Genomic DNA, 16,348 nt, shown 5'->3' with positions numbered 1-16,348 from the left:
TGGCTGTTGAATGTCGCCATTCCTTTTAAATTTATTCTACTTGCTGACTTTCTTTTAAACTATAAGATGAAATTGCAGGAGTGCATGGCTGATAACAGAATTATGTCCTAGAGGTGTGCAGGGGTCCTTTCAATGGAAACTGCTGTTGCAGCAGGTTCATTGGCATATTGCTAAAATGAATGGATGTGGGTAATTCCCTTACTGGAATCCTAGGATGTGGTCCTTACTTCTCAGGGAAAAGGGTGTTTTGAGAATACCAGTTATGGGTGATATTTTATGGAACCTGAGGCTGACCTCGATAAATTTTCCTTCATCTAATATCCTCCTGGTTTGGTGTATGCGTAATGGGGTTTCTCCTTCCCATTCCCAAAGCTCTTTTATTTTGTGTGTGTTTTTTGTAATGGGGACGTGGGGCAAGATGTGGAAAAGATGGATGTGAAATCAAGCGGCACATTTGCTTACCAGGAAGCTGAGGAAAGGCAGCTCTTAAGGCTCTGAGTGCTTGTGGCAGTCAAGTAGCACTGCCAGGGCCGTGGCAGGGTGGAGGGAGCAGCCTGATCTCCGTCATTTCAGCCAATTCGTTTATGTAACACAGATCCCACAGCCTGGTCCCGGGCCCCCTCAGATGACTGCAAATTTTTCATTGTCCTGGAGGGCAGCAGCTCAGCTTGCTGTGCAGAACGGAAGAAGGTTGAAAAGAAAAGCCCAGGGATGAAAGTGCTTTTGAAAGACTAAGGAAATGTGCTCCTATTTCAGGTCACTTTCCCTCAGTTTATAAAATGGTGCTTTTGCTATTAAAGGTTCGTTCAACTTCTGAGCTTTAGGCCATAGATAAAGTGAAGCATTTATCTGTCTGTACATTGCTTAGCTGAAAGACAGGGTTGTCAAGGGCAGGTTTTTACCATCCTCTGGCAAAATGATGAAAGGGGTGCAACTTTCTAGAGAGAAAGAAAAAAAAATCTATGGCTGCTGAAGCTGGCTGGGATAAGACATATTAGTCATGGGTAGTTATTCCAAGAACATTGTCTGTGAATCTTACAACATCCTCCTACGTACCTTTTCTGTTTGGCATTGTTTGTGTGTTAGGATGAGAAGGTTTTGGTGTCCTCTTCACTAATGTGGAAGAACACGTTTTTACTAGGTTTCATTTGGAACAGTTATTGGGAGCAGAAGTACGTAAAATTAAAATAAAAGGTAAATACTGTGGATTCAGGTCTTCTCTAAGAGTAAAAGATTTTTGAAGATGTAATATGAATATAGCAAGCTTCAGAATTCACAGGGTGAGACACAACAGATACAAGAAGAGGATGTTTATAAACTGTGATTCGTTTTCTTTTAAATAATCTTTTTATCTTTAAAAAAGAAAAAAAGAAAGAGTATTATTAATTTTAACGTTAATTTTCTGACATCCTGTTCCTGGAGAACAATGTGTGGGTGTGTCAGGGAAGCTATTGAGATACAACCTCGCTCCTGAATTCACGTTGGAAAAGTTAGAAGGGAACTCCTGGTATGTGATGGAGGAATTGTGCTGCTGAACACGTCAGGATTTCCTGCCTCGTGCCAGATCCTATCGCTGTCCTGCTCAGCAGACCCTCATCCCAAAGTGTAAGGGAAGGCTGTCCCTGAGAGCCAACACCCCTTGAAAACCCGAGGCAAATAGGTAGCCTGTCTATACGTGTGTGTGTATACACACAGATAAGTTAAATCACACATATATATTAAAAAAATGTTAAAAGCACCATGCCCTGGCTGCGATATAAAATATCTGTGCTGTAGCCTGGGAAACAGATGAATGGCTTTCCTTAAATACAGCTAAAGCTGTATTCACACCTGGCTTTGCTTTTATTTCTATCTTTAGCTTCTTAAAAAAAAATACAGCAGAAATTCCCTGCGAAAAAACAGCTTGTCATACTCGTTTGTGTCAAAACCCACTTCTGGCTGAAGGGCTTTTCAAGTCAGGAGGACAAAATATCCAAGTCAATATTCATAACTATTTAAAAAATAAAAGATAACAGATGGGACAACAAAGTTGGCATACAACCAGCAGACCTCATGTGCTTCAGATTATGTGGTGTTGCATGATCACTACAAGTGTCTTAATTATATGCATAAAACACTTCTAACACTGAGATGATGAAATCAGATTGCGTGTAAGCAAAGATTGGGATTTGCATGTTCAAAGGCTTCGAGGCAGGCCGTTCGCACAGAACATACTCGGCTTGAAAAACGTGTTCAGCTTCATGCAAAGGGAGCCGGAGATGAAGGGCTGCGCGTTGCGTTGCGTTTCTCAGGCATTATGCTCAGACCTACGCCGCAGGAAAGGTAAGGTGCCCTTCATCCCATGGCATCCCGAGCTCCCGTGCTGCCTGTCAGAAGCACCGTGCACTTCTCCTGTAGGAAATGCAGGCAGGTGCTGCCCCGTGAGGCACACAGCTCCGCTCTGCAGGGGAGAAAAAGGCTCAGCAGGTGAAACTTGCAGGCTTATTGCTCTTGTTAAGTCTTGTTAAGAGGCCTCTGCAGCACGCTGCATGCTCATCTCGAGCGTACTCCTGCCCAGTTGCAGCCAGGCCAGGCTGTGTTGGTGGGGTCTGCTCCACAAACGCCATCAGTGTGCCTTCTGGGAAGCTGGTAGGCACCAAGCCAACCAGGGGGTTGCTAAATAGTGTGAATGGATGTTTAATAACAAAAGATGTAATTCGTAAGGCTCCAGTGTGCTTATCCACTGTAGATTCCTCTGAATCTTACAAATGAAGCTGTTGGCAATATACGTTTGCAAGCAGACATAAGGACTCTTACCGCAGTGCTTTCCTGAGTTAAAACTCTAATGCACTGTCTGCAATATTCGTTTTAGATACTGATATGGTCATAATTTATCTCTCGGCTGGGATCACATCGAAAGATTCCTCAGAAGATGACAAAAAGGCGACTCTACGCGTCATCAACGAAGAAAATAGTTTTCTCAACAACTCCGTAATGATTCTCACGTACGCGCTTATGAATGGTGAGAGATGTTCTCCTTCCAGTGGATGGAAATTCCCTTTCATAGCACAGCCAGTTTATTAAGCTCATCCAAGTGTAATTCCACGCCCTGTTGGGAGCAGTTCGTTAATGGATTTTGGTCCATGTAATCCCCAGGCCATATCCAGATGTTGCCTCTTTAATGTACGAAACCCTGTGCCACAATATGCTTATTTATCAAAGTGCAGCTGCTCAGGATGTAAAAGATTTTTGCCTAGAAAGTCTAGTGGTAATCAGACTGAATTAAATTTGATAACTGTTGCAACTGTAAACCTTCCTGGCATTGCCAGTGTTCCTTGCTCCCACAAAATGAGCATCCATGTGACTTACGTTGGAGTTGTTAGCCAGTAAGCATGAATATAACATCAAACAACCTGAGTGCTTTGATAACTGAGGACCTAACTTGCAGGTGAAGTTAAATATGAAGATCACCCGCTCAGTTTGGCTTCCTCTGTTTTCTAGCAAAGCTCTTCACTAAGAGGGCTGTACGTTGCATTACTGAAAATTGCACACAGGCTCTAGCCAAGGAAACTAATGCTTAAGCTAATATATCATTTTACTGTACGTTTAAATACTCATTTGAGTCCTAATATGTACAAAAGTCTTTGATTTGCCTGCAGGAATTGAGCCTGGGACTTATGTAAAACGTGAGGCTTTAATGTTTAAGCTAAAGAACAAAGCCTGTTATCTCCAAGGGTGTATAATATGTGCCGGGTTCTTTACGTGGACTAGCCACCAGTGGAGAACAAAGAGCTGTCCTGTGGATTTATAGGTCACATAAGTCTTTGTTAAAAGAAATCTTTGTTTAAAGTGGTGGTATGAACAGCGTGTTGAATTTTTGTGTGCTGTATCTCAGAGTATGTGAAGAGGTAACCTTATTACGTTTTGTACCAGCTAATTACTTGTATTTACGGCACTTGGGAGTAAGATACAGAAGTCTTGATGGACCGTAAGCTTCTTTTATCTCCTTCCTTATATTTCTTGGTTTCAGAGGGAGTGACAGGTTTGAAAGAACTGGCCTTCCTGCGAGACTTGGCAGAGCAGAACTCGGTGAAGTACGGGGTGCCGGATCGAACAGCCCTGCCAGTGATCAAGGGCAGCATGATGGTCCTAAACCAGCTGAGTAACTTGGAAACTACGGTTGGCCGATTCTATACCAACCTCCCCAACCGAATGATTGATGAGGCAGTCTTCAGCCTGCCTTTCTCGGATGAAATGGGAGATGGTAAGTGCTTACATTCAAAGTGGGTATAAAAATCTATGTAATTAGGTTCCCTTTTGCTTACGTATTCCCAAATGTGCTGTAGTCTTGCAAGGTGATTCTTCTGGGCATGTTTCCAAAGCAGATGTAAAATTTGCCTTTCATGCCCATGGGCTTTTTATCTGCAGAAAGTCTAGTTATGGAAAGAGGGGTAATAGGATGTGGAGGTAGGTACATTTAGGTTGGATTCTCAGGGATGAATTTGTTCTCATGTATGTGAATATATATATATAGCATCCCAGAATTTAATCTGTGGAGAGAAATTCTTTCTACTTGAGCAAAGCAGTGTTGTCACATTGAAGTGACACCCACGACCATGCTGCACCGTTGCAGGGTTCATTCTTTCAGTACTTGCATATGGCTTGAGGTCTTAAAGCAGACTGAGAGGATTGCATAGTTTCCCACACTGGAAGACAGAAAACTTATCATCACCCAAGACTCCCTTTCCTCCTCTGCTTGGAGCCATGCACGTGACTTTTGAGTCATCATTGCTGCTGCAATTTCCTTTTTTTCTGGCCTGTCTGTGAAGATGGGGATGCCAGGCACTGGCAGTCAGACCCCTGTAAGAGAGGGAAGGCAACCAGCTTAATGGTGGCATAAAGAGATTATTAATTGCTGTCCAAAATGTGCTGTCCTTAGCTCTTCCTCTAGCTTCAGCAGAGCTGGGCTGCCCTGACAGCCGGCTGTCCATGGCCCCGAGCAGTCTGGCAGCAAGGCATACATCGAATTTAGTGGAAGCCTGCTGTCAGTTTTTCCCTGGACTGTGATTGCATCCTGAAGAACACCTTAATGCAGCGGATGTCTGCAGCCTGGCTCTCCCATCAGTGGCTAATTTGTGTTGACATGGTGGAAGGCGCATGGATCTGCCCTTTTACCTTAAAACTCAATGCCACAGTAACAAGCACTGTGTGTTCAACTTCATCTGATTTCACTCCTACAGCCAGATAACAGAGAGAATCAAGGCGTAGCACTGATGGATGTCAGTGATGGCTATCAGTGTGTGCACCTGAAAGGTCAGAGCTGGAGGGTTTGGAGGGTTTACCCCTGCTTGGTTGTGGGTAGCTCACCAGACACATCTCTAGGACTTGCTGTAAAGAGAGGTGAAAAATGTGACGATGATGTCAGGAAATCACACTGGTGATTTCATATTGCTAGGACAATGTACAAATTCTGTATTTGTGCATTCCAGACTTTGTATATTCTTGGTGTTGGCTATGACCTAGGAGTAGTTAGGGGTTATGCTGAATGGTTTTCAAAGGTGCCTGAGTTTAGGTTTTGTTTTGAGTCCCAAAACAAATTCAAGACCATTCCCAAGTAAATCTGCTCTGAGTCAGAGTGCTTGTTTCTTGCTGTGTTTCTTAACCTCTGTAATTAAGGTTCATTATTATTCTCTCACAAAGCCATATCCAAGTATAATGGAAAATGTGAGCATCAGAAGGATTAGAAATGGTGCAACAGAGAAAGCTTTGCTTACATAAGCTTTTAAGTACACTGCAGTATTTATGCATGCAAATAAATTGTAGATTGGTTTGAAGGAAGAGTTTCTAAATAGCAGTGGCATAGAAAGTAGGAGAAGTAAGGCATTACCTAAAGTTCCTACCTCAGGCACAAGAGATGCTTCTCAAACGATCGTGTAATTACAGGTATAATTCCCAGTACAGTGTCTATATTGGGATTTAGTTAAGCAGCGGAGGTTTAATATTCTGAATATGCAATTAGATGAGCAATAATTCATCCCTGATGTCGCTTTACAGGTATGAATTCTCTCCGTCTCCCTTCCCCCTCTCTCCTTTTTTGCAGTTGCCTTAAATGACAGCATTGAAGGAACAAAATAATATCTTGGCTTTTCATGTGAATGATTCTTATTTATAAGGCATTCACTTGTAGGCTGACAAAAAAAAACAACAACAAACCCAAAACATTACGTGTCCTGTGTATTTTAATAAATTGATTAAATGTACCTTAGGTCATTATCAGAAGCAAAAAATAACTGGTGAGAGTAGCTAAAAACAGCTGGACACAGCAGATGACCTGCTCAGCTCCCCATAGGCACACCATTTTTTCCCCATATTTCAGCACGTAATACTGTATGAAATTTGACTGCATAACATTTTGAAATGATAAAGCACAAGCTGTTACCTCTGCCAGAAATTACCTGGAGATTGCTGATGTTTTCCTGTTATTTCTCTCATTCTAAGGCCTGATAATGACTGTAAGTAAACCATGTTACTTTGGAAACCTGCTGCTGGGGATTGTTGGAGTAGATGTTAATCTTGCATATATCTTGGAAGATGTCACCTATTACCAGGACTCATTGGGTTCCTACACGTTTCTCATCGATAACAAAGGTAACTTCTAGGTTAAAGTATTCTTACACCCACTGAGGTCATTAGCTATCAAAAGTAAATGCTTAATTCTCTTGTATCTAAATTGTCTATAAATAATGAATGGTAATGTTTATTAGAGGATTAATTGTGTGGTGTTCGGTTAGTTTTGCTTGAGAGTTGCCAGCCAGCTAGAGACTGTAGGTGGATTCATGACACGAAATTTCAGTATTGGAGTTTTGATGTGGAAATGTTTACTGCTGCTGAAATTGTTGTTACGTGTTTCTGTGTATAGGGCAAAAGGCAAAACTGGTGCATGCCTGTGTCAACTGTTTTCTTCTGATCCCAAGTTGTTTTTATTGCTTGGTTCTTTGAGCTATTCTTTGCAACTGCAGTAGTTTTTACTTTGCAACTTCTTTGATGATAATATTGCTTGTTCACTTTTATTAACGTGTACGATTTGAGCAGCACCTGTATGTAGTTACTGTATTGTTTTTCTTTTTTTCCCTATAAACATTCACTCTGGGCTTAGTTATCTTAATGCATTTAGCACATGTCTTTGTCTTTATTTTTCAGGATACACCCTTATGCACCCATCCCTCACCAGGCCCTACCTGCTGTCTGAGCCACCGCTCCACACAGATATTATACATTATGAGAACATTCCTAAATTTGAGCTGGTGCGGCAGAACATCCTGAGGTGAGTGATCCAGGATGCAAGTCCAATTGAGTAAATGAATTCTCATTAACGTGATTGATTGTTAATACAGGACTTTCATGGTGTCCGTTACCTTGCATTACTGTGCTTACAGCTGTAATTGGGTATCTCCTAGTCTTAATCATGTAAGAATTTATTTTTTTTTGAGGGGGTGAATTTCCTTCACCTTCTTTCCCTCTATGTCTGATAGACTTTGGAGAAACTACACTTTTGTGACCAACATTGCAAATCTTATACTTGACTTCCTTCTTAAGAACTGGCACGTTGCTATAGTAGACTAGTTCTTGTCTTCAAGCATGAATTTCAACATTTCTGGCCAGGAAGCAACAGTAGAGTAGACACAGATACAAGGTGATATATGTAAATGTAAACCTTGCTGACTCTGTAAATTACATCTAATTTCAAGTCTGCCTTGCCTTTCAAAGTTTAAATTTAAGGTGGTAGTAAGTGAGGACCATTCCAGTATTAATAGTGTGCCAGGAAAAGATGAGTTGTGGTCATGTGCTGAATGAATGTACAGAACAGAAATTGAAAGGCTTCTTTTTTATTTTGTTGCAAAAGACAGAACAGACTCAAAATGTGGTGGTACACAAATACATTTTCAGCAGACAACAATCTTTCTGTTCATTGAAGACAGATAACAGTTGACGTCTTCATATCTTGTGATATGTTTTATAAGCGTACTGCTTAGGAGCTTTCTCTGTGTTTAATAAAACGTTGGATGTTGTTTTTGCCAATGTAGCATTCCCCTGGGCAGTCAGATCATTACGGTTCCTGTGAACTCCTCACTGTCTTGGCATGTAAACAAACTGAGAGAAATTGGGAAAGAAGCCTACAATGTCAGCTATGCCTGGAAAATGGTAAGTGCTTAAAGTGGCACTGTTGCACGTTGGCATCAAGTAAGTTAAAGTATTGAAGAGTATATCAACATATTGAATATAGTGAAGCACAAAATGTTGCTATTGAGGCAGGAAAGGTTTGAATTACTCAAACTGCATGAATCTGTGGTGTTTTTCTTTTTAGTAAAGAATGAGTGAAATTAGTTTCATGTAAGTTACCATTTAAACTTTGGACACATGTCTGTATGGACACGTGTGCGCTCTCTTCATGACAGCACCTGTTTCATGAGACAGGGGTGATGTACAGTTACATGGTGACTGTACCCTGCTTTCCTAATGGAAGTAAACCTGTGCTGGGCTGAAGAGCGTGCTGCGTGCTGAGCGATGTGTAAGGAGGCCAAGTACAAACACGGGGCTGAGGCATCTTACGGCATTAAGTCATTCCTTTGTTTATTACTGTTGTTATGTTTGGGGCAGAGTAGTGTGATTCATTAATTAACTTAATAGGGAAAATGTCAGCTTCTCATTCTGATCCTATCTCATTTCACAATTATATCAGAAGCCGTTAATGATGTTTGCTGTAATTTAACACTTTTCTTATTAACATTAGTTATATAACAGCTTTCCTTGAAGCTGAGTACAATGCATATGCAACAGGCTATGTTACCAGTTGCAAGAGAGCTTCTAACAGCCGTCTTCAGTTCTTCAGTTTAATTTTTGAACATATCTGAACACTAATCTTGACCTTGGGGTTAAAATGGAACCTAAAATTAAACACAATCCAGGTGAATTTTACTGATGCTAGAAATAATTGGCTACCTCTGTGTGCCAACAGGCTTAGGAGGGTGCTTGTGGATCATTTCACAGTATTAAATTAAATACAAGCTTAAAGATTAAGCTGAGCAACTTTAAGAGATTAAACCAGTCATTCGGTAACAGAAATTCACAGAAGAGGTTGTCTAATGTTGTAATGCCACATTAAATATCAAACCCCCTTACAGGGCAGCTGGGCAGCTCCAAGTTTTGCTAGTCTGAAGTACTAGAGGGTGCTTAAAAATATAGATATATTTTCCAATGAAAGCATGTGGCACATGCAGCACTCAAGTTAGTGTAGCAATGATAAAATGTTACTCTCTGGAGTTAATTTCTAGTACTCTTCCTAATAGGAACACCAATGTGTTTTTATCAACCGTGAGCTTGGAGCCTCTCTGTTAATGACCCTTCAATAAGTATCCGTGACCCAGTGTTAGAAATCACTGCTGTCTGAGCAATGGAGGGAAGGTATTAACGACTTGTCTGTGTTTTGCAGGTCCAGGACACCTCCTTTATTCTGTGTGTCGTGGTGATACAACCAGAAATACCCGTAAAGCAGCTTAAGAATCTCAACACTGTCCCCAGCAGCAAGCTCCTGTATCATCGACTGGATCTGCTGGGCCAGCCCAACGCCTGTCTGCACTTCAAGCAGCTGGCAACCTTAGGTAAAGCTCTCAGAGTCTTTCTTGATGTCGTGATGCAGTTGGAGTGGGGCAGCAGAAAGTAAAACTCTTCTCACAAAATGCTGGAAGTGCTGTCCTCTGGAGAGGGTTTTTTTCCTCCAAGGCTGATTAGAAACTCAGCCTTACTCGGCTTTTTTGCTCTTCAGTGATCAGAGCTAACTTGCTCATTGGAGAGCACACGTGTGGGTGAATGCAGAGAGACTGCTCATCCAAGCAGGAGAAATCTACGCTGTCAGTCCTGCTTGATCAAGTTCCCAGAAAGTGTAGTGGGGAGAGTAAAAGATGTCTCACCAAGCTTAAAACTAAGTTCTGTTCACTTGGCTGTAAAGCAGTTTATTGGCACATAGCACATCTTAAGAACATACAATTTCTATACATATACATAAGTTACTAACATTTACGTTTAAATTTTAATCTTCTTGGTTTTGCTAAAATCTGTGCCATTTTATAAGAAGTTCTGTATTAACTGCTTTTGTTTGTAGGAAGGTTTTAAGGTCTTATGACGGATTAGAGAGACAGTTGTGATGTTTTCTTAGCAATAATGCAGCGCCACAAATAGTGAAGTGAGATTAGACTGGAGGAGTAATGGAAGCATTTGACAAACCTATAGAAATCGCTGTCAATTGTTTAAGATAGTTTTGTTTTCTTTCTTTCTTTCTTTAATGTGGTGCCTAGTCTTGATTGTTTTCTATCCAGAAAGACAAGATATAAACGGAAAATACCCCAAAACCACAGTACTAAGCTGACAAGTAGAAAAACCTCATGCAAAGCAAAATGTAGCCATATCAGAATATTTGGTCTGGGAAGCAGATGAAGGACTATAATAGAAGTTCATAAGTTATGACTGCACTACATATGGTTGCTGGATGTACCGTGATGTGTTTTAGAGGAATGTGAATAAAAGCAGATCGCTTCACTTACTCCAGTTAATTTTTTCTTCTGGAGACCGTTGCACACTGAGAATTGGGTTACATGGGTCAAATATTCAGAAAAGATGTTGTTCTCAACCTTCAGCCCTGCACCAGCATTATGATTTTTCTTTTAAAAAGAAAAAGCTGTCTGGTCAATTGCAGTTATGCACAATGAAAAATTACTTGCTGCTCTGTTCTGACAATCAACCCTGCCAGCTCTACATTGATTACTAAGCTCCCTCCTCTGTATTTGTAATTCTCTGATTGTTCGTTGTCTAGAACTGAAGGCTTCTCTTGTGTCTTCCTCTGCCATAGCCAACCTTAACGTGGAGAAATAATTTCTTCTTTATCACAAAATCGTTTTATTCTTAAGGGAAACCAACTTCTGTAGATTTTTTCAAAAACCAGCAATTCAGAAATTGTTTAGATTTTGACAACAAGGGCACTAAAGTTGACCAAATAAGACCCAGAGTAAGTGGATTAACTTCATCGCTTCTGTGTTTGAACCAAGAAAGGTAGTTCGTGAGCATTTACTGTGGTCTGTTGGGTCGAGAGCCGGCTTCAGAACTGGGAGCTTGTGTTGTGATTTATGTTCTCCACTGCTTTGTGTGAGAGTTGAAGTCCCTTAGCGTTTTATAAGCCTTGCCATATGACGCTGCATCATTCTCTCCATTCTTCGCCTGTTTTATGTGGCATTTTCGGTTTACAAATGCAGATAGTTGACATTGGGCCATGCTTTCGTAGCGCTGAGTGGATGCAGGACAACTGTTGGGTTCTTCCAGCTCTTGCACTACCTCCTCTGTTTCCTTTTGAGCATTTCCATCTCTGACTCTTCAGTGGCTTCCCTTTTTTCAATATCTGCTTTTTTGTAACCTCACAACTTTATTCATGGTACATTAAGACATTAAATTACTCCACTGCTGCCAGCCTGTTTTCCCAGTGTTGGCTTCCCTTGCTGTACACCTTTACACTGTCCTGAATGGCAAAAATCCCATTTAGCCATTCTTTTGCTTTCTTTAAGATCTCCTTTCAGGTGTATGGGTAGCAGCATAGCAGATCTGAAGCAGTGAGCTGCTCTTTCTTTTTTTTCCTCTTCAATTAAGACTATTGCCAGAAGCAAAGAATATGTTGTCTACCTACTGGAAGCAGCAGAGCCAGAGCTATGCCTAGATGTCTGTGAGATCGGTGTTTTAACAAAAACTGTATCCAGCACTGTAGAAATGTTTGCGCAAAGTGAGTCTTAAAAGGGCCTCAGGAGACAAGCTGTGCTCGTAAGCATCCCGGTTTGGGTGGAAAGCCTCACATTTCCTCACCTCACTCACAGTCTGTTCACGACCCCAAAAAGCTGTGCACTTTTCCTACCGATATGTGGGAGAGTGGAGGAGCAAGCAGAGGAGTAGAGAGCACAGCAGCGTAATTCCTTCCACATATCCTCAGATAGGACACCAACGTCAAAAACCCGTTCGTGATATGAATGTATTTACAATGCAATATGTCCAATTCACTGTCCTTAGCTTCTTTACTATTTTCCTTTTTTTTAGAAAGCCCTACAGTAATGCTCTCTGCAGGCAGCTTCTCTTCTCCTTACGAACATCTCAGCCAGCCCGAGACAAAGCGGATGGTGGAACATTACACGGCGTACCTCAGCGACAACACACGCCTGATCGCTAACCCTGGCCTTAAGGTATGTCCTTGGTGTTGGCCACTCTTCTGTCCCTGCTTTCCTCCCATCCACGGCTTTTTGCTCGACCTCCTGGACGGTACAACATTCATCCTGGAGGGCACTACCTGAAACATTTATTTCCTGGTGCTCAGAGGGCTGTGAAGCAGTAGGGGGGTGATTTGGAGTGGTATCTCCGTGCCTGGAGAGATGGCCATGAGCCTCAAGGCCCACAGGAGCAAAGAGAGGAAGGGGAGGGCATCTTGCCCCAAGAGGTGGAAAAAAAGGTTGATAAGCAGCTATTGAAATGAATGTGAGGAAAAATAAAGCTGCAGAAAATTGTTAGTGGAAACTACTTTTGTGATTCTAGTCGTATCAATGAGAAAACTATTTCTTTCTGTGAGCAAAGCAGCGTTTTTATTTACCTGAATTAAAAAAGCAAGTGCTAAAAGCCACAGAGATAACGACAACAATATTTCATTATAATAAGCTTTTCCTTTGCTTGGAATGTGCCAGATCAGTCTGGTGTGAGAAGACTTTAAACAAGTAATTGAGTTTAGATGATCTCTGATCGCGCTTTAGGAAACCCCGCAAGCAGCTTATTATCTTTTCATGCAAGTCTTAGAGGAACCCTGCTAGGTCTGCCTTTGTTTTGCAGTTCTCTGTCAGAAATGAAGTAATGGCTACCAGTCACGTCACAGATGAATGGATGACACAAATGGAAATGAGTAGCCTGAACAGTTATATTGTGCGCCGTTACATAGCAACCCCCAATGGGGTGCTCCGAATTTACCCCGGTTCCCTCATGGACAAAGCATTTGATCCCACCAGGAGACAATGGTGAGTTTTAGGGTCCTGTTATCAAAGCTTTGGATAATCTGGGAGGGCAATAAAGGAAAATATTTGGTATCGATTTCATAGCCTGGGTTTGTTACGGTCAGCTGTAAACTATTTAACTAGAAATGTTTTCATCGTGGGTAAAAGGTGCTTAAATGCAGCTAGTTAAAACCTTTATTGGTTCTAATTTCAAACCATTTTGTTTTAAAGGATCGTTTGTTTCATATCCCTGCTATAGCAGATGGGAATATAAATATTCAGAAAATGAGCATCCCCTTTAGGGATTAGCTAATTCAGCCCTCAGAAGCCTTTTCAGCTCCTTGTGCCGTTTTTGGTTGTGAATATTTGAGTCATCTTGTTTGTTTGTTTACAGTGGGTTCTTCACTGCTTTAAAAGAGGAATTTGCTGGCTTGGCTGCCAGCTATTAATTATGCACTAGCATTTGATTTGGGAAAATATTTGTATACATTGCAAATGAGAGCCTGAGACATGAGAGCCGTCTGGAGTGTGTTTTGACGTGCGCTTTGTTGAAAGCAGCCAGCCAGGTGCTGCCGCACTGTGACTCGGAGCAAGCCCATGAAAGGCTGCGAGGCGCGAGCTGAGCCTGGCTCCCAGCCCTCCAGCTGTACGGGGAGGGCTCTGAATGCTCCTGGCATCGCCCCTGCTGCAGCTCTCCTGACCCACGTTTCCCCTGAAAGATCATTACCGTAGTTCTTGATTACCTTTTCTTTCAGTTTTCTTCCCCTTTGTTGTTGCTTATGGTTTTACTGACAAATAAGATGATGGAATATTGCTCTTCTTTTGTAGGGAGGTAAATGGGGCACGTTCATGCTGTAAATGAGCCGACTGTACCTTTACAATCCCTCGTTTCCATTTTAAAGGCCTTTCTTGCTGTTTTTATTATTGGTTGGGATTTTTTGTTTTTGTGTTTTTGCTTTCATACTTCACTGATTTCCTCAAACCATGTTTTTAAGTCTCCACATGCAGCATCAGATAGTGTCTTGTTTTTAAAGAAGGCCAAATGTTAGTGTTTTGGGAAGAAGATGCAAGCACAACAGTAATAAAGTACAAGTCAGTTAAGCTGCTTCAACAGAGCAGCAGAAACTTGCAAGTTAGTATAGTGGGGCAGAAAAAAGCCTAGTGATAGCTTCTCCATGCATAAAAGCATTTCCAATAGTGAGAAGGGTTTATAAATTTTCTTACGGCAGTAGGAAGATATTTGACAAGATTTTGGATTATTTTACATTGACAGTAAGTTTTAAAAGTTTGTAATTTGTTACTGCTTTCTGAAACCTCCCAGATTTCCATGTGTGAATTCTGCCGGTGGGATGTACTTCCTCCTGCGTTTGCAGTGTCATGATTTTGATTGTATTTCCTTTGAGAGTCTGAGACTCCGCTGACACTGCATCATGCATTATTGTGGGACAAAAATGTCTAGAATGACATTACACATATTCTGTGCACAAGTAAATTGATTTATTTTTTTTTAATGCAGTTGTGTCTACTGAGGAACCATTTATTCAGTCTCCTTTACATCTGGGTCCTCGTCATGCCTAGGTGCTTGGTTAACATTAAGCAGCATTAATTTGGTAGCACATTATTCACAGCGTGCAGAATTCAATGCTTGTCTGTGTTTCTGCAAAATCAAGGATACTGTTTTAAATTCAAAGTAACTGTTTCTTACTAATTACAAATGTTTCTCTTGGCTCCCCTTAGGTACTTGCATGCAGTGGCTAATCCAGGACTAATTACCTTTACTGGTCCCTACTTGGATGTTGGAGGGGCAGGCTATGTCGTTACCATCAGTCACACTGTCCATTCTTCCAGGTAAATTGTGTTTGTAGGTTTGTGTCAAGTGAGAATACTCTAAAATCTTCTGAAAATATTTGTTTTAGGTAGGACTGAAACAGGCTGGATGACTCCTCTGTGTTAAAGAACTGAAAAAAAAATACATATTTTTAAAGTGCATTTGACAAAATTTAATATAACCTTGGGTAGATTCGCTACAAATAGGATATTGAAACTGTGAAGAATCCCTGGGATATGAATAGGTTTATATTCTGGTTTATTTATTTAATATGTAAATAATAACAGCATAAATAAGATGGATTGGGTGGGTAAGAATGTGCTTCCTCATGACCATGAGGAGAAATTTCATGTGTACAAGATGAAGATCAAGGAGAGGGAGAAAGGACCACTGCCTTGGGCAGTGTGGGATCTGTTCCCTCTCTGTCACTAATCAAGTAGTATGATCTACTTTCTCGTCAAGACAGCTAATCTCTAAATTTCTGGAAGTTTTCTGAAATTACACATACAAAAGTCATCTGTACCAGGGTGATGTTCAGACAGAGACAGGTGAAAGCAGATCTGCTGAGCTGCCAGTGGCGGTGAGTCCACAAGGCTGCTACTTAAAGAGCTGTTTGTGCTCCAGAAATTCAGAGAGCTCCTTGCCTGGGCTGTTTAAATTTAGCACTTCTGTGGCGAGTTGTTCAGGAGTAAGAACAACTTGTGGAGGAGCCCGTAAACCTTGAGCTGCACTTACAGGACTGCAGAAAACAAATTAGAATGAAAGCAGCAGCCTGTGCCTTTGGGGTTAAAGCACCACATATAGCTGAAGGAACATCATAGCCAGATGGGAAGGAGCATTTTCATAATTAACATCTTCTGTGATTGAAAAAGGAAGCATTCTAATGTCTCTTTGTTCAAAGTTGATCAAGAGAATCTCCGTGTTTCTGTTAAGTCTCAGTGCAGTTAGTAGTGCTGCCATGGAGTGGAGTCTGTCTGTCTGGGCAGACCTTCTCAGTGCTGAGCTGACCCATTCCTCAAGGACCAGACCTTCAGTGTTTCACCTCTCTCGGGGCCAGGCCCCCAGCCTAAGGCTGCGGTTCATTTTGAGGTGTAGGATGCTTACAGGAGATCAGTTGGTGGACTAGGTACTGAAGCTTTTTTGTTGTAAGCACTCACAGGATTCAGAAATATTAGTAGTCGGGTTGGTTTGTATGTGGAGGCTCTCCCAAGGTTTTCTCTGAGCACATGGCTTACTTGCACGCTCTATCTAACAGATACAGATCACAAAGCCAGCAAAGCTCAGTTTTTTAGTTCTTGGACACATCTCGGCTTTGTTTGGGGCTTCCCACCACACAACATCTGCCTCTTTTTTGTCAGGAGCAGTATCTAGCCAGATGCCTGCGTGGTGCCTCTTGCAGAGATTTCTTCAAGGGAAATAAGCACTTTTGTAAGAAGAGAAGTGCTCTTAATCAAAGTTCTGATTTTTATCTAGTAGG

The 16,348-nt window shown here is 41.5% G+C and overlaps 1 protein-coding gene across 1 annotated transcript in view; it reads left to right on the top strand.

Moving 5' to 3' along the window:
* The window catches only part of CACHD1 (cache domain containing 1), a 94,424-nt gene that overhangs the window by 63,732 nt on the left and 14,344 nt on the right, over positions 1-16,348 (top strand). Inside the window, exons 9-17 of the mRNA XM_032192219.1 lie at positions 2,852-3,001; positions 4,010-4,243; positions 6,478-6,627; positions 7,180-7,303; positions 8,064-8,181; positions 9,470-9,638; positions 12,109-12,251; positions 12,886-13,067; positions 14,781-14,891. Coding sequence (XP_032048110.1) covers positions 2,852-3,001; positions 4,010-4,243; positions 6,478-6,627; positions 7,180-7,303; positions 8,064-8,181; positions 9,470-9,638; positions 12,109-12,251; positions 12,886-13,067; positions 14,781-14,891 — 1,381 coding nt within the window. The remainder of the gene's footprint in view (positions 1-2,851; positions 3,002-4,009; positions 4,244-6,477; positions 6,628-7,179; positions 7,304-8,063; positions 8,182-9,469; positions 9,639-12,108; positions 12,252-12,885; positions 13,068-14,780; positions 14,892-16,348) is intronic.

Source organism: Aythya fuligula, chromosome 8 (genome assembly GCF_009819795.1).
Source record: "Aythya fuligula isolate bAytFul2 chromosome 8, bAytFul2.pri, whole genome shotgun sequence".
NCBI classification, from domain to species: domain Eukaryota; kingdom Metazoa; phylum Chordata; class Aves; order Anseriformes; family Anatidae; genus Aythya; species Aythya fuligula.
Note: the sequence above shows the minus strand (reverse complement) of the source record. Positions and strands in the feature narration are given on the sequence as shown.